The 17,235-nt window shown below is 42.4% G+C and overlaps 2 protein-coding genes and 1 long non-coding RNA gene across 5 annotated transcripts in view; 2 read left to right on the plus strand and 1 right to left on the minus strand.

Annotated features, from left to right (window-relative positions):
• LOC119015202 (NACHT, LRR and PYD domains-containing protein 3-like) overlaps positions 1 to 7,446 on the plus strand; it is a 35,194-nt gene extending 27,748 nt beyond the window's left edge. For 2 of the 3 annotated variants that reach the window (XM_037090993.1, XM_037090994.1), the window contains 6 exons: positions 957 to 2,730; positions 2,831 to 3,004; positions 4,658 to 4,831; positions 4,919 to 5,092; positions 6,034 to 6,080; positions 6,207 to 7,446. In XM_037090993.1, the coding sequence (XP_036946888.1) occupies positions 957 to 2,730; positions 2,831 to 3,004; positions 4,658 to 4,831; positions 4,919 to 5,092; positions 6,034 to 6,080; positions 6,207 to 6,853 (2,990 nt within the window). In that variant the 3' untranslated portion in view covers positions 6,854 to 7,446. The remainder of the gene's footprint in view (positions 1 to 956; positions 2,731 to 2,830; positions 3,005 to 4,657; positions 4,832 to 4,918; positions 5,093 to 6,033; positions 6,081 to 6,206) is intronic. The other variant, XM_037090992.1, reaches the window with a different exon arrangement.
• On the minus strand, positions 404 to 12,336 carry LOC119015326. Its single transcript, XR_005073297.1, has 2 exons — positions 12,209 to 12,336; positions 404 to 994 (listed from the first exon to the last, which is right to left on the minus strand). It is a non-coding gene; the product is annotated as an uncharacterized LOC119015326 (long non-coding RNA).
• Positions 8,693 to 16,888, plus strand: LOC119015292 (NLR family CARD domain-containing protein 3-like). Its single transcript, XM_037091147.1, has 11 exons — positions 8,693 to 8,820; positions 9,861 to 10,044; positions 10,511 to 10,618; positions 11,466 to 11,544; positions 11,780 to 11,993; positions 12,168 to 13,944; positions 14,050 to 14,223; positions 14,650 to 14,823; positions 15,071 to 15,117; positions 15,244 to 15,604; positions 15,650 to 16,888. The coding sequence occupies exons 2-11, from the start codon at positions 9,878 to 9,880 to the stop codon at positions 15,819 to 15,821; spliced, it is 3,273 nt and encodes a 1,090-aa protein (XP_036947042.1). The 5' UTR covers positions 8,693 to 8,820; positions 9,861 to 9,877; the 3' UTR covers positions 15,822 to 16,888.
• Positions 16,889 to 17,235: the final 347 nt, after the last annotated feature.

A 17,235-nucleotide genomic window follows, 5' to 3' on the forward strand; every position in this document is an offset into this window, starting at 1 on the left:
TTGGGTGCAGCCAGTACAGGGCAAGTCAGAGTAGATCAAATATATTAATAATCTACTAATACTTTTCTGGGGAGGTACACATCAGGCTTATGCAGTTGCTACACTGTAGGTGTGGCATCAATTTCACACAGAAGCATAAATCATGCTTTGATCACAAAAGTTAAAAAGTAATCCTTGAACTCTTCTCGGTAAACAGCTCCTGATCAGAGCAGAATCTCATGTGACAGGTTCACATGAGATTCTGCTTCTTCCTCCAGAAGGTCTGGCCACACTCAACTATTCAGAGGCTTGCTCTGAGCTGCGGCTCTGCCCCTCCCTACACAACATTTGGCAAAGCATTTTAATCATTTAATACTTTTATCTTATCTAAATGTTTTATTTAAAAAAATAAAAAACCCAAGCCTAACCCTTGAGTCAGCAGTCAGCATTACAAAACAAACACCTGACAAGTTGTGGCACCTCTGTGGATCACTGCTGCAGTCAAGTTGATGAACAGGAGTAAAGATAAGTCCACTTTTTAATCCTAAAAGTTTTCCAGAGTGGTCCAGCCTTGAGCAGCTGAGCAACAGCTGCCCAACTTCACTTACCTGGCCCTCCCCATGCAAAACCCTGAGACAAACACATTTTTTGCTGAAAGTTGAATATTTCAGCTCACGTAAACACACAAAATTGTGTGGCTTTGCACTGACCTTGTCTTTAGTGATAACTCACCATTACAAAGGGACTCACTATCCCGTAGTCAGTCAGGCTGTCAGTCAGGTTTGCAAAGTTTCTGTTGGCTAAACAGGCAACTCCTTGAAGAAATTAAGTTAAAATAGAAATACTTTTCCCTTCTTGTGTATATTACTCATGTTTATCTTCATTATGGACATTTATCTACTCCATGCCTTTTGTTGTTTTCTTTTTCTTTTATATTTCTTTGAGAGAATGCTCAATGGTGTAACTTTTACCTTCAGAATCTCCTGCCATGTGCCAACTTCACCTCAAATCCAACCTTCAGAAGAAGTTCCAGTGTGTGTTTGAGGGGATCGCTAAAGCAGGAAACCCAACCCCTCTGAATCAGATCTACACAGAGCTCTACATCACAGAGGGAGGGACTGCAGAGGTCAATGATGAACATGAGGTCAGACAGATTGAAACAGCATCCAGGAAACCACACAGACCAGAAACAACAGTCAGACAAGAAGACATCTTTAAAGCCTCACCTGGAAGAGACGAACCAATCAGAACAGTGATGACAAAGGGAGTGGCTGGCATCGGGAAAACAGTCTTAACACAGAAGTTCACTCTGGACTGGGCTGAAGACAAAGCCAACCAGGACATACAGTTCACATTTCCATTCACTTTCAGAGAGCTGAATGTACTGAGAGAGAAAAAGTTCAGCTTGGTGGAACTTGTTCATCACTTCTTCACTGAAACCAAAGAAATCTGCAGCTTTGAAGAGTTCCAGGTTGTGTTCATCTTTGACGGACTGGATGAGTGTCGACTTCCTCTGGACTTCCACAACACTGAGATCCTGACTGATGTTAGAGAGTCCACCTCAGTGGATGTGTTGCTGACAAACCTCATCAGGGGGAAACTGCTTCCCTCTGCTCGCCTCTGGATAACCACACGACCTGCAGCAGCCAATCAGATCCCTCCTGGGTGTGTTGACATGGTGACAGAGATCAGAGGGTTCACTGACCCACAGAAGGAGGAGTACTTCAGGAAGAGATTCAGAGACGAGGAGCAGGCCAGCAGAATCATCTCCCACATCAAGACATCACGAAGCCTCCACATCATGTGCCACATCCCAGTCTTCTGCTGGATCACTGCTACAGTTCTGGAGGATGTGTTGAAGACCAGACGGAGAGGAGAGCTGCCCAAGACCCTGACTGAGATGTACATCCACTTCCTGGTGGTTCAGGCCAAAGTGAAGAGCATCAAGTATGATGGAGGAGCTGAGACAGATCCACACTGGACTCCAGAGAGCAGGAAGATGATTGAGTCTCTGGGGAAACTGGCTTTTGATCAGCTGCAGAAAGGAAACCTGATCTTCTATGAATCAGACCTGACAGAGTGTGGCATCGATATCACAGCAGCCTCAGTGTACTCAGGAGTGTTCACACAGATCTTTAAAGAGGAGAGTGGACTATACCAGGACAAGGTGTTCTGCTTCATCCATCTGAGTGTTCAGGAGTTTCTGGCTGCTCTTCATGTCCATCTGACCTTCATCAACTCTGGTGTCAATCTGCTGGTAGAGGAAAAAACAGCAGACCGTCGATCTGCAGAGAAACGTCTCTACCAGAGTGCTGTGGACCAGGCCTTACAGAGTCCAAATGGACACTTGGACTTGTTCCTCCGTTTCCTCCTGGGATTTTCATTGCAGGCCAATCAGAATCTCCTACGAGGGCTGCTGACGCAAATAGGAGGGAGCACACATACAGATCAGAAAACAATAAAGTACATGAAGAAGAAGATCAGTGAGGATCTGTCTTCAGAGAGAAGCATCAATCTGTTTCACTGTCTGAATGAACTGAACGATTGTAGTCTTGTAGAGGAGATCCAACAGTACCTGAGTTCTGGAAGACTTTCCAGAGAGAAACTGTCTCCTGCTCAGTGGTCAGCTCTGGTCTTCATCTTACTGACATCAGAAAAAGATCTGGAAGTGTTTGACCTGAAGAAATACTCTGCTTCAGAGGAGGCTCTTCTGATGCTGCTGCCAGTGGTCAAAGCATCCAAGAAAGCTTTGTAAGTAAACAGATATGTGCATGTGCCTTGAAATACACAAATATCTTCCCTGCAGGAGAATAATTCCTTCCTTATTTTCTCTTTTACATGCTCTCTCAAGATTGAGTGGCTGTAACCTGTCAGAGAGAAGCTGTGAAGCTCTGTCCTCAGTTCTCAGCTCCCAGTCCTCTAGTCTGAGAGAGCTGGACCTGAGTAACAACAACCTGAAGGATTCAGGAGTGAAGCTGCTGTGTCCTGGACTGAGGAGTTCACACTGTAAACTGGAATGTCTAAGGTGGGATCAGTTTATGAGTTGCAGTTTCAACAACCTATCTCAGGTCCAGATATCCATCCATGCAGTCTTAGTCATAGTTGCAGCAGACCAAACACAGTATCCCCTACTCCTAAGCCATTTCTTCTCGCTTTTTCAATGGGATTCTCAGGTATTTCAGATGTTATTCTTTTAGATAATTCAGCATCTTTCCCAAGGTCCCATTCAGTTTGATACAGCTGTACTACCTCTACAAGGAAGCGTCCAGGAGGCCATCAGATGAGCAAACTATCTTAGCAGATTCCTGATTATTTTTGTTATTACCCAAAGCCCATAGCCAGTGATGAAGGTTGGAGGTAAACCCCAAATCAAGATCTTTCTCCCCAGGCTCAGAATCCTTCAAACTCAGGTAAAGCATCCACCTGACTGTTTGGGGGGGGTAACTTTATTTTGCTGTTGATGTTATGCTGAGCCTCACACATGAATATAACCTTGTACACCTTTATTTGGAGTTGAAACTCAGTCTCAGTCTAAGGGAGCAATCCAACGATCTCCAACATTTTACCATTGAGTCAGACTTGAAGGTGCAAATTCTTATACTTACTTTTTCACAGTGTCACAAAAACCATCCCAGTGTGCATTTGAGGTAATTGTCTACCACGTCATCTGTAAAAAGGCAGAAATGCAATCCTGAGGCCTTAATACTGCCAGACACTCTCCAAACTTCTACTTTGCCAAGAGATAACAGAGCATGTCCTGCTATAAGAACATGCTTTACTGGCTAAGAATGCAAACGCAGCTCTAATGCTGCATTCTATTACGAGTCAGACTGTATTTCCAAGCCTAAATCCATCCCAGTGCTAAAATGGATGCATGAAAAAAAAGAGCTGTTTATATGGAAAGTCTGTGAATTTCACAAGCCACTACAGCAGTTGATTTAACTGGTTAGTTCACTGAAAAAACAACAAAACAAGTGGCTCCCTTCTCATGCACGCAGACACTTCTGTGAAGTATTTAATCAACTAAGAGCTGCTGAGTCTCCTCACAAGAAACTTTACAGAAACTTTCCATGTGTAGCTGAGCACACTGTTTCAATAGTTCAAGTACAGTTTGACCACAGCCAAGTGAGGGAGTGAGATACTTACTTGTTGGCAATGATCCAACAAGTTCAGAAGTCCATCATTTATTACAAAAGAAGATAATATGACCAGATCTAAAGTTACAATATCTATGATATGAGAGTACATACAAAGGCAGTTAACAAAAATGCATCCTCATCCCATGTCCATCATAATGTACCGAAGTGTCTTTAAACCATATTTGACGAGCCATTAGTGCAACTGCCTGCCTTCAACATTTGACACACTGTAACCTGGTTGAGACTTATATTGTTTATCTGGTAAATTAGTATTTGAAACTGGAAGTACATAAGTCCAGGAGAAAGGGAGAAAGGATTTCATACACAGGAATGTAATACAATTATATGCAGATTACTTCAGGGTCATGTGTACATTTACTGAAAACATAAATCATTCTCAGCTGATTTTAAGAAGCTCATCAATGAAGTAAAAGGTTCAGCCATCTATTGATGTCATGCAATTGACAAATTACATCATGGCTGTACTTTCCAAACGTAGTAATAATACTATGTGACTTGTGTTATATTTTCCTCTCCAGACTGACTAGCTGTGACCTCTCAGAGAGAAGCTGTGAAGCTCTGTCTTCAGTTCTCAGCTCTGAGTCTTCTAGTCTCAGAAAGCTGGACTTGAGTAACAACAACCTGCATGACTCAGGGGTGAAGCTGCTGTCACTTGCACTTGAGAGATCAAAATGTACTCTGGAAACTCTCAGGTCAGAAAACGTCACTCCTTTGCTTCAGTGACTTGAGTGAGATACTTCCCTAAACGTCTCTATTTGGTCTGCTTTGTGTGTCTGCAGGCTGTCAGGCTGTCTGATCACAGAGGAAGGCTGTACTTCTCTGGCCTCAGCTCTGGACTCCAACCCCTCCCATCTGAGAGAGCTGGACCTGAGCTACAATCATCCAGGAGACCGAGGAGTACAGATGCTGTCGGCTCGAGAGCAGGATCCACTCTTGAGGCTGGACACTCTCAGGTATGAAGAGTCCTACTGACGTGTTGCCTTATACAACCCTGAGAAGATGAGCAAGGTCTGCAGTCTGGTCCACTGTTTTGGCAGCTCATAACACAATCACACACAGTTTTTTGAACTTCTGTATAGAGGCAAATAAAAGTAGATGACTTACCGTTTTGACATAACTGTAGCACAGGGGAATGCCAACCCATTCAAAAGAATGAATCTGGTCTGCAATATTCAGATCTCATTAAGTTATCCATGATTCAGAAAAACTGAAAAGGGGTCATTCTACAGAAATGGTGAGATCTGGGTGTCTGGGTGATACAGATCTGCTCAAATGTATTCTGTCTTACATACCTTAATGTTCTTAATTGTAATATTCAGTTGCGGAGTGTGATACTGAAGGCAAGCGTCAAGTTTGCCAGCCAGTATCATGGGTTAACTTGTATGAAATGCTGAGCTGAGAAACAGAAATTCTGATGTAGCTGTTGTTATTTTCAAGATGCATGAAGACTGAGTGTAGGGCAGTAGATATGACATCCTCTTTGTATCTCCTGGTTCTCATTAAGTATGGACATAGCAGACTATTGAGATACAGGAACAATGACCTAGCTGATTGGCAAATGGGATGTTATCATGCCCAGCAGCTATGCTCATACTGATCTCAATAGGAATTTCTTACCATCCACTGTGGTTACTGACAGTAGCTTGTCCTCTTTTGTTCTGGATAGAGCACTTTCATGCATGTTTAAAGTGACAAGACAATTGCTTGAACTAGGCATTTTTAATAAATCACATTAGATGACTGAATTTTGTTTTATCATTGCAAGGACAGTGGATAACAACTATGATTAATAGGCAATTTCTGGTGTCCCTAAAACTCAATATCAGAGTTTTTTAATTTCCATGTTTGCATGCTGAAAGAGGATGTGCTGCTCTGACCCCCCTCCTCCTTTCAGGGTGGAGCCTGCTGGAGTCCGATGGTTGACACCAGGTCTGAGGAAGTGTGAGTGTCTTTTTACTGTCATTCATCAAAACACTGTGACATCACTCATTCACATCTGTGATGTCATCATCACACTGATGACACATTAATAACTGCAGCTGTGTTGTGTCTTTTTCTCTCCATCAGATTCCTGTGAACTTGAAATCGACACAAACACAGTCAGCAGAAACATCAAACTATCAGACAACAACAGGAAGATGACACGTGTGGAGGAGGATCAGTCATATCCTGATCATCCAGAGAGGTTTGATCCCTATCCTCAGCTGCTGTGTAGCACTGGTCTGACTGGTCGCTGTTACTGGGAGGTCGAGTGCAGTGGAGAGGTTCATGTATCAGTGAGTTACAGAGGAATTAAAAGGACAGCAAACAGAGAAGAATGTGAGTTTGGAGGGAATTATCAGTCTTGGAGTCTGGAATGCTATGATGGTGATTGTTATGCTGTGTGGCACAACAACAGCGGAACATCCATCTCCTCCTCCTCCTCCTCCTCCTCCTCCTCCTCCATCTCCTCCTCCTCCTCCTCCTCCTCCTCCTCCTCCATCTCCTCCTCCTCCTCCTCCTCCTCCTCCTCCTCCTCCTCCTCCTCCTCCTCTGGTAGAGTAGCAGTGTATGTGGACTGTCCTGCTGGCACTCTGTCCTTCTACAGAGTCTCCTCTGACTCACTGATCCACCTCCACACCATCAACACCACATTCACTCAACCTCTTTATCCTGGATTTGGGTTTGAGTTCTGGTTCAGATCTGGTTGTTCAGTGTCTCTTTGTTCTCTGTAGGAAAGGAACTGTTATATCTATCTGTGCTCTCTTCAAATCCACCAGACTTCTTTGATTAAAACCGTCATTTCACTTTGCAGAACATGGGAGTGTCTGCCGCTGCCTCAATCTGTAGTTTGTTCGTAATTTTGGTGTAGGAACGTATTAAGACAACATAGACCAGGGAGGTCCGAAGCCCAGAGAGCTGTTCATGAGGGTTTTCCATTTGCTAGGGGTTATTGCACTTAGCTGGTGGAAGTTGCATGTGACTGAGCAGTTACCAGTTAAATATAAGACACATGAAATGCACAAAAAGTTGTGACAAAATGACAGAATAAACATGTTACTGAACTGTGTTCCAATATTGACAAGTTATTATGCAAAAAATAGTCACCAATAAAATATTTGTAATCTTTTTTGTGAAAGATTAAACAAACACTGTATCATTTTGTTGGCTGTTAAAGTCTATATGTATGTTTTACCCTTAATATCAATTATTCTCATATCACATCTATTGGTAATTGTTATTTCTTAGTTTTCAAATGACCTCAAACCAGTTTTGATGTTTTACATCTTGACAGAAAATAAATTGAGACATGCTGACTCAAATGATTTGTCTGTTTCCATTTTATGTCTTCAGTTTTGTTTTTTAAATTTATCTTCATTTATATTCATTTTTTAAAAGTGTTGTGAGGGAGTATTTTTAGATTGAGATTAAAGTGAGCTTTTATAAGCTTTTTTGAAAGGTTACCAAAACATAGTTTCCTTTTTGACTTGAACTTCAATACCCAGCAATCCTGAGTGGTGATGTCACTAACAGTGTAAACCTAAGCTGCACAGTGTGATGCTGCCCCCTGCTGGCTGCGACTCTGTTGTGTTTAGTTTTCTGAGTTTCTCTACAGGACATCAATCCAGACGGACGTAAACTGGATTACCAGTGTCACAAAATTCAGCGGTGCAAAGCTGCACTGTGGAACTCGTGTGAGATTTGTTCCATGTTCGAGTGTTGAAGCCCAACAATCGTTTATGCAAATGTGAAAAGAAGGAAAAGTTCTCTCGTAAATTCAGGTGTGTGTGAAGTGTTTATAGATACATATAAATATATCGTTAAGTTACAGCACAGCATCAAACCGCATCATCAATTGTTCATTTATTTAAGGATTTAATTATACATACTCACATTAAAGATGCACTCCGTAGTTTTGTAGAATTAATTCAAACTTTAATTCAAAATGTTAAGATTTACAATATTAAGGAAGTAAATATACACTCCTTTATTCCATCAGTGAATAAACCAGCTGTTCTCAGAGGACAATAAGGTCCCAGAACACTGTTAGAAGCCAGAAAGGTGGCAGGGTCCGCCACATATAAACACAGTCGAACAGTATACATGGTGTTGTCCTTTAGCTTGTTTCTTCAGTTTCCTCAGTCATGAAGACAAAGACAGTTTGTTAAAATCTCTCTCATCAGGTTAAAATGTTTGTTGACAAAACTACGGATTGCTCCTTTAAACAGGGACTTTTCCACAACTTCGCTGACTGACAGTCGACAGGTGTGTTTCACTGTAACACCTGTTTCCTGTTCAAAATGTAGTTTCAGAGTGATGTTGTGTGACAGTGATTATGTAATCCTGTTACATGTGTTCCATTACTTCCCAGCTCTGGCAATCTAATCAAGGAGGCGAAGAGGGAGAGACAACCCCCAGACTCCCTTATGAAATCTCTCCATTTAGTGAGTTTTCGAGTCAGGAGACACTTTATAAGCTCCTGAAACGCTGTTTGTGACTGATTCTTCATTATTTGGGCCTTCTTGTAAATTCGGCATGTGTTAGCTGGTTGTGGGTCGTGCTGCAGCGCCCTCAGTCTAACAGGAATACAGACTCCCAGTCTGAACTCGCCTCTCTGGATGTTTCCTCCTCACAGTTTAGTTTCACTTTCTCTTACAGGTGTGTCGCAGATAGTTTTCTCCGTCTGAACCTCCAGCTGAAGGTAATGTAATGAATCTGACATGTTGGACTCGCTAACACAAGCTCTACTTTTCATTGTTACACCGGAAACAGAACAAAAAGTGAAGCTCGGTTGTTTATTTCTCGACGAACTCGTTTAAGTTTAAACTCGAGACGACGGAGGAGAAACAGCTGCTGTTAATAATATCCGCCATTTTGTGCCGATACTTGTGGATTGTAGTCGATGAGATGAGAGTAGAAGTGGAGTTAGTTGGTCAGTGTTTGAACACAGAGTGGTTGTCACTGTGTAGCTCCACTTACTGCTGACTGAAGGCAGCTTCTCCTGCCTGAATCAGCCTGTGGAGGAGGCCGAGACGAGCCGCCGCTCTCCCGCTGTCTGACGCACTAAACGCGGCTGCAGAGCAGCTGTTGGTGTCGGTGAATAATCTGTGGTTGTATTTACAGTCCAGGACTGATGAGGAGGCAGTAAGAGTCAGAGGAGGAGATGAAACACTTTGTTTTTTTAATGATATGCGCTACATAAGCCTTGAATTACTTTTTACCTTTCAGTTTCCCTCCTGTCCTGCCAGCCCTGCAGGATAAACCAGCATAGACCAGCACCAAAACACAACACGGTGACCAGCAAGACCAGCATAATGTTGAGTTTTGGTGCTGGTCTATGCTGGTTTATCCTGCAGAGAAGTGACTGGAAGGAAAAGTCGTTTGGTCTTCAAGATGTCAAAAGTGTGGAGAACACTTACCAGCTGTGTAATCTTTCCTTTACAACATCACAACATGTGAAATGCTGTTTACTGACATTTACAGCTCAAATCAATCAACTTGTGAGCAAAAGATATCAGTTGGTGCAGAATCTGTTTGACCAATCAGGAGCTCCGCTGTGTAATTCTGCTGCTCATCTTAGTCTCTAACGTTATCATTTTATTTGGTGACTAAGTATGTAAAACATTTTGTCCTTTTTCTCTTTTTCAAAGGTCCATTTATACTTGGAAATTGGTTGAAATGAATAAAAGTCAATTAATGTTCAGTTGATGTGCAGATGAATGATTTGTGTTTCCTCTCCAGATGAAAGTGTGTGTGAGATGAGCAGCAGGAATCAGTGTGAGGACAGAAAGGAGGGAGGCGCTCCCTCTAAAACCACTGGACCTGGACCTGGACCAGGACCTGGACCTGAGCCCAGCGGTGTGTCCTTCAGGAGTGACCGGTCAGCGGATTTTCTAATTGACTTTAAACAAAGTCATGAAAAAAGGTAAGTTATTAGTGTTAATTATTCATAATTAGAGTAAGACTTAAAAGTTTGTCATCACTGAGAAATGTACTACATCGTTGCACAGAGCACCATTTTCAGCAGACATCCCTTCTGTGGTCCAAGATTCAGTTTTAGCTAATCCAAGTTTGTAGAGTCAGAAGTCTCTTTGATCAGAGGGAAACCCTTTGCAGTTCTGTCAGCACAGTGGGAAACTTGTTCTAAAACTGCTGATTACTGAAACAGTAAATTTGGCCTTCCTGAGTCTGGTTGAGTGTCTGCAGCATTACCATGGGGGCTTTGATTATAGTCTTAAAAAATAACTTTCTCCTGAAACTGATATGCTGATCTTGTTCTGAGAAATGAGGGCTAATAAAGATAGTTAAAATTATTGTAATTAAATATTAAATAAAAACATCATTATTTCTAATATTGTCAATGTCATGACTATATTTTTTGTTCCTTGCAGACTCCATCAGAGACCAGACTCACCTGAACCTGAACCCAGCTGTGTGTCCTTCAAGAGTGACAGGTCACATGATTTTTTGATTGATTTTAAACAAAGCCGAGGAAAAAAGTAAGTTATCAGACTTTCATTATTCATAAGATGTATTATTATGTCTGTCTGATATTTTTTTATTTTGTGCAAGGAGACTAACTGAACGTGTAGTAACACTTAAAGGTTTGGCGTCACTGACATTAATTTAATTTTCACATGTGTATAGAGCTCCATTTTCAGCAACCTGTGGTCCAATGTCATATGATGTTAGCTATTCCAAGATTGTCTTGTTAACAGAAGGAAACCCTTGTTCAATTCCGTCAGCACAGTAGAACTTTGTAGAAACTGATCTGTCTGTTCTTGTTGGAGGCTATTTCATGCAAGAATTTGTCAACAAACTTAAAAACTCCAGTGTTTCCCACACATTGACATTGACTCATTTCTACCAGCGTAGCTCCCTCTTCAACTGTATCATGCCAGTCGAGAACAAGACCCCGAGAAACTTAAACTCTTTTGTAGCTGACTTGAGATAGGAAATTACGAAGAAACTGAATACTTTCATAAACATGTTTACAGTTTAATTAAAAAGGGCTCTTTGTGCCTGCAGTGGAGTGCACAGACAAGCATGGACCTCTGATGTTAAGGAGGACAGATGTCATAAAAGATATGGAACAGAACTGGGACAATGCCTTGTCCCACCAAACACATACTTTGCATCTTCATCCTTTTCTCAAACCTGTCAAGAGTCAAAAATATGCTGAATGAATGACCTTCTGACTTTTGAAAACTTCCTTGCTCCATGCATCCCCACTCTGCAGCCTATTTTTGCAATGTATCTGAAAAAAGCCAAAAAAAACCTTTGGTATGTGTTTTTTTCCATGTGGAAAGACATAATGTGAGCTAATACTTTATGACTCTTCCACAGAGTGGACCAGGAGAGGTGGGAGGTGCCCAGTGGTCAGTCTGCCCAGCAGCATCAGACACACCTGGACTCAGTTTTTAAGGTCATTTTTAATGTACAACACACTTACTTACCATATTTGAGAAGAACAAAAACAGTTCTGATCATAATATAACACCACCTCAGATGTTGGCCAGGGCCTTTATTTAGCTGAACTGAAAGAGAGGACATATATGATAATAATTATAATGATATAATATAATGAGGAAACATCATGGAGATGATCAGTTAAAAAAGATCATTTCAGATTTTCATCTAACTGTGTCATTCTGTTTCAGCTGCTGGAGGAGAACATTGTCACTTTTGTGAAGAACGAGCTGAAGAAGATCCAGAAGGTTCTGAGTTCAGATTACCCAGAATGCTCAGAGAGTCAGAGGGAGGATGAGGAGGATAAAGATCAGAGGAGGAGCAGCAGAGAGGCATTTCTGAAGATCACACTTGACTTCCTGAGGAGAATGAAGCAGGAGGAGCTGGCTGACTGTCTGCAGAGCAGTAAGAGGATTTCTGTAAACATTTAACATGATGGATCAATTACATTTGAGACCCCTCTTCATCACTAATGTCTCAAGAGATTGAGGAAAATTATATTCATGCAATTATTGTGTCAAAAACTGCCTTTTACATTATAAATCACGTACTGAAATTATTTGTCTCGTGTTTATTCAGGGAGTCCTGCTGGAGTTTGTCAGCATAAACTCAAATCCAACCTTCAGAAGAAGTTCCAGTGTGTGTTTGAGGGGATCGCTAAAGCAGGAAACCCAACCCCTCTGAATCAGATCTACACAGAGCTCTACATCACAGAGGGAGGGACTGCAGAGGTCAATGATGAACATGAGGTCAGACAGATTGAAACAGCATCCAGGAAACCACACAGACCAGAAACAACAGTCAGACAAAAAGACATCTTTAAAGCCTCACCTGGAAGAGACGAACCAATCAGAACAGTGATGACAAAGGGAGTGGCTGGCATCGGGAAAACAGTCTTAACACAGAAGTTCACTCTGGACTGGGCTGAAGACAAAGCCAACCAGGACATACAGTTCACATTTCCATTCACTTTCAGAGAGCTGAATGTGCTGAGAGAGAAAAAGTTCAGCTTGGTGGAACTTGTTCATCACTTCTTCACTGAAACCAAAGAAATCTGCAGCTTTGAAGAGTTCCAGGTTGTGTTCATCTTTGACGGTCTGGATGAGTGTCGACTTCCTCTGGACTTCCACAACACTGAGATCCTGACTGATGTTAGAGAGTCCACCTCAGTGGATGTGCTGCTGACAAACCTCATCAGGGGGAAACTGCTTCCCTCTGCTCGCCTCTGGATAACCACACGACCTGCAGCAGCCAATCAGATCCCTCCTGGGTGTGTTGACATGGTGACAGAGGTCAGAGGGTTCACTGACCCACAGAAGGAGGAGTACTTCAGGAAGAGATTCAGAGACGAGGAGCAGGCCAGCAGAATCATCTCCCACATCAAGACATCACGAAGCCTCCACATCATGTGCCACATCCCAGTCTTCTGCTGGATCACTGCTACAGTTCTGGAGGATGTGTTGAAGACCAGAGAGGGAGGAGAGCTGCCCAAGACCCTGACTGAGATGTACATCCACTTCCTGGTGGTTCAGGCCAAAGTGAAGAAGGTCAAGTATGATGGAGGAGCTGAGACAGATCCCCACTGGACTCCAGAGAGCAGGAAGATGATCGAGTCTCTGGGAAAACTGGCTTTTGATCAGCTGCAGAAAGGAAACCTGATCTTCTATGAATCAGACCTGACAGAGTGTGGCATCGATATCACAGCAGCCTCAGTGTACTCAGGAGTGTTCACACAGATCTTTAAAGAGGAGAGAGGACTGTACCAGGACAAGGTGTTCTGCTTCATCCATCTGAGTGTTCAGGAGTTTCTGGCTGCTCTTCATGTCCATCTGACCTTCATCAACTCTGGTGTCAATCTGCTGGTAGAGGAAAAAACAGCAGACCATCAATCTGTAGAGAAACATCTCTACCAGAGTGCTGTGGACCAGGCCTTACAGAGTCCAAATGGACACCTGGACTTGTTTCTCCGCTTCCTCCTGGGTCTTTCACTGCAGACCAATCAGACTCTCCTGCGAGGGCTGCAGACACAGACAGGAAGTATCTTACAGACAAATCAGGAAACAGTCAAGTACATCAAGAAGAAGTACAAAAACATTCTGTCTGCAGAGAGAAGCATCAATCTGTTCCACTGTCTGAATGAACTGAACGATCGTTCTCAAGTGGAGGAGATCCAACAGTACCTGAGTTCAGGAGGTTTCTCCAGAGATAAACTGTCTCCTGCTCAGTGGTCAGCTCTGGGCTTCATCTTACTGTCATCAGAAAAAGATCTGGCTGTGTTTGACCTGAAGAAATACTCTGCTTCAGAGGAGGCTCTTCTGAGGCTGCTGCCAGTGGTCAAAGCCTCCAACAAAGTTCTGTAAGTGTGGAGAAGTTTCTTCAGAATGCAGTAAATGTGCTGTTATTGACCCAAATCATATATATAAATATCATTTTCTTATTCTGCTCATTATTCTTTATCCAGACTGAGTGGCTGTAACCTGTCAGAGAGAAGCTGTGAAGCTCTGTCCTCAGTTCTCAGCTCCCAGTCCTCTAGTCTGAGAGAGCTGGACCTGAGTAACAACAACCTGCAGGATTCAGGAGTGAAGCTGCTGTTAATTGGACTAGAGAGTCCATATTGTACGCTGGAAACACTCAGGTCAGGATTCATTAATCCATTCAACTAATGATCATTTAGATAGGAATTAACACGATTGATTGTTTGATTTATGTTGATAAACAGCTAACCTGTATAGGACCGTGTCTGCTGATATGTTTTGTCAAAGGAACTATAACTGAACTTTTCCATTGAACGTTTTTTCTTTTTTCTTTTCTATTGCTTTTATTTTGTTAAATTTGTAAATGCAACAGACAACTTTTTTCTACATGTGTTCTAAATCTGTATCTGCACATCACTGTACAACATACAGTAGGGAATTTCAGGGGTTGGGGGGGCGGTTATCAACTACAGGCTGCAAACCAAAGAAGAGACTAATACAGTCATTGTATTACTGTGACTTGTTGCTTTTCACAGACTCATTATCCTCAGATAATCTGCCATGTGTGTTGTTTTGTGTGTCTGCAGGCTGTCAGGCTGTCTGATCACAGAGGAAGGCTGTACTTCTCTGGCCTCAGCTCTGGACTCCAACCCCTCCCATCTGAGAGAGCTGGACCTGAGCTACAATCATCCAGGAGACTCAGGAGTGAAGCAGCTTTGTGCTCGACTGGAGGATCCAGGCTGGAGACTGGACACTCTCAGGTATGAAGAGTCCTGCCACCTGCTACAGACAACACTTGTGGTAGGCAGTAGTTAGAGACAAGAATGCATATGCAAATTTCTGTATCATTACATGATTGGGTATGAAAGGGGCATCATTGATAGGCACAGTCCTTTACAAGCAAGGATGAGGTGAAGTGTACCACTTTGTGAAACACCTGATGGTATAAAGGATATTAGTTCCATGCTGAAAGAGGATGTGCTGCTCTGACCCCCCTCCTCCTTTCAGGGTGGAGCCTGCTGGAGTCCGATGGTTGACACCAGGTCTGAGGAAGTGTGAGTGTCTTTTTACTGTCATTCATCAAAACACTGTGACATCACTCATTCACATCTGTGATGTCATCATCACACTGATGACACATTAATAACTGCAGCTGTGTTGTGTCTTTTTCTCTCCATCAGATTCCTGTGAGCTCACAGTCGACACAAACACAGTCAGCAGAAAGATCAAACTGTCTGACAACAACAGGAAGATGACACGTGTGGAGGAGGATCAGTCATATCCTGATCATCCAGAGAGGTTTGAGTGTCCTCAGCTGCTGTGTAGAACTGGTCTGACTGTTCGCTGTTACTGGGAGGTCGAGTGGAGAGGAGATGTTGATATTTCACTGAGTTACAGAAGAATCAGAAGGAGAGAGAACAGTGAAGACTGTTTGTTTGGACTGAATGATCAGTCTTGGAATCTGTGGTGCTCTGACAGTGGTTACTCTGTCTGGCACAATAATGAAGAAACATTCCTCTCCTCCCCCTCCTCCTCCTCCTCGTCCTCGTCCTCCTCCTCCTCCTCCTCCTCCTCCTCCTCTGGTAGAGTAGCAGTGTATGTGGACTGTCCTGCTGGCACTCTGTCCTTCTACAGAGTCTCCTCTGACTCACTGATCCACCTCCACACCTTCAACACCACATTCACTCAACCTCTTTATCCTGGATTTGGACTCTTCAGGTCCAGTCCTGGTTCCTCAGTGAGTCTGTGTGGTGTTTAGTGTGCAGAGTCTCCTCCTGTCACAGAAACATTGTCAGTGCTGAACAGTTGAGTCTGTACAGGATCACAGTCACATCAATCTTTCAGCTTCTTGTAATAAATTCATCATCAACTTTGTACAAAATGATTCAAACTGATTGAAAAGATTCTTCATTTACATTTGAAACTTCTTCCATTAAATTGTGGAAATTGCGTTGACTTGTACTTTCTGTCATGTGTTGTTTTGAATTCTGGCTCTTGTTCCAATAAAATCCACAACTATCAGTGAAATGTAAGAAACAGAAAACATCGACTCGTCTGCAGCTTTAATTGTAAAGAATCATTGTGAACAAAGTTGTAAATGGACAGTAAAATCTGATCAAATGTACTCGACACTCCACCTGAAACACTCTGACTTGTTTCATGTGTTTCTAATGATGAAACTAAAAGTTTGATGGTGTTGGTTAACACATGTAATTATGTCCGTAGTGACAGAGTCATAAACTGCACAACATCTCTTCATTTCTGTCTGATTATTATATGAGAAGAAAACACATTTGAATGACAATCATTGTGTTTCTCTCAGTGTTTTGTGGCTGTTGAAGTCCGGCTGTATTTTCAGGACGTTTGTTGGATTTGAATCTGGTCCGTCAAACTAAACAGCTGTGAGAAAAGTCTTTCTCTGTCTGAGCCGGTTGGCTGAAGATGTTTGGAAGTCTGAGAGCCGGATGAAATACTGAAACACTTTCAGAGATCACAAACTAAACTGTCCTGATGAAGTTTTTAAACAAGCGCTGAAGAGATTTGAGCTCATGTTTGATGCTTCTGAACGTTGATGTTCAGAGCAAAGAGTCCAAAACTTGTACAAATTGTTCCTTTTTGTTTAAATGTGACTTTGTTTGTGAAACGATCAGCTGACGAGTTTATAATCAGACTGAAAGATGTCGCACAGCGTCACTGAAATGTTTCTCCTCTGCTGAAGTAGCTGAATATAAAAGTCTACTTGTGTCCTCATCATGTTGTCTGTCAGTGTGGAAACTGTAAATAATTCATGTTGTTTTCATGCTATATTAAAGGAACCAGAACACATGAAGTGACATGTAGTGTGTTGATTTGACATGTGGACCTCCAGAACCTCGTCAGATTGTCCCGACACATTTTCGATGCTTCCTGTGGTCGTTAACAATCATTTACAACAGTTTGACGACGTGTTGCAGAGACAGTGAGGTTTATACTGAACCAGTCTGTAAGAGGATGATGTCATTATTCTACAGACGCCACACTGTGACATCACTGTGACATCACTGTGACATCAGGACTTACTGCACAGTGAGAAATTAAAGTCCTCAGTGTTTCTGTTGTAAAATGAATGTGAACGTTTGAACACTCAGACAAAACACGACATCTGAAGACCAACAAGTAATCGATTACTTTAG

Source organism: Acanthopagrus latus, chromosome 24 (genome assembly GCF_904848185.1).
Source record: "Acanthopagrus latus isolate v.2019 chromosome 24, fAcaLat1.1, whole genome shotgun sequence".
Taxonomy (NCBI): Eukaryota; Metazoa; Chordata; class Actinopteri; order Spariformes; family Sparidae; genus Acanthopagrus; species Acanthopagrus latus.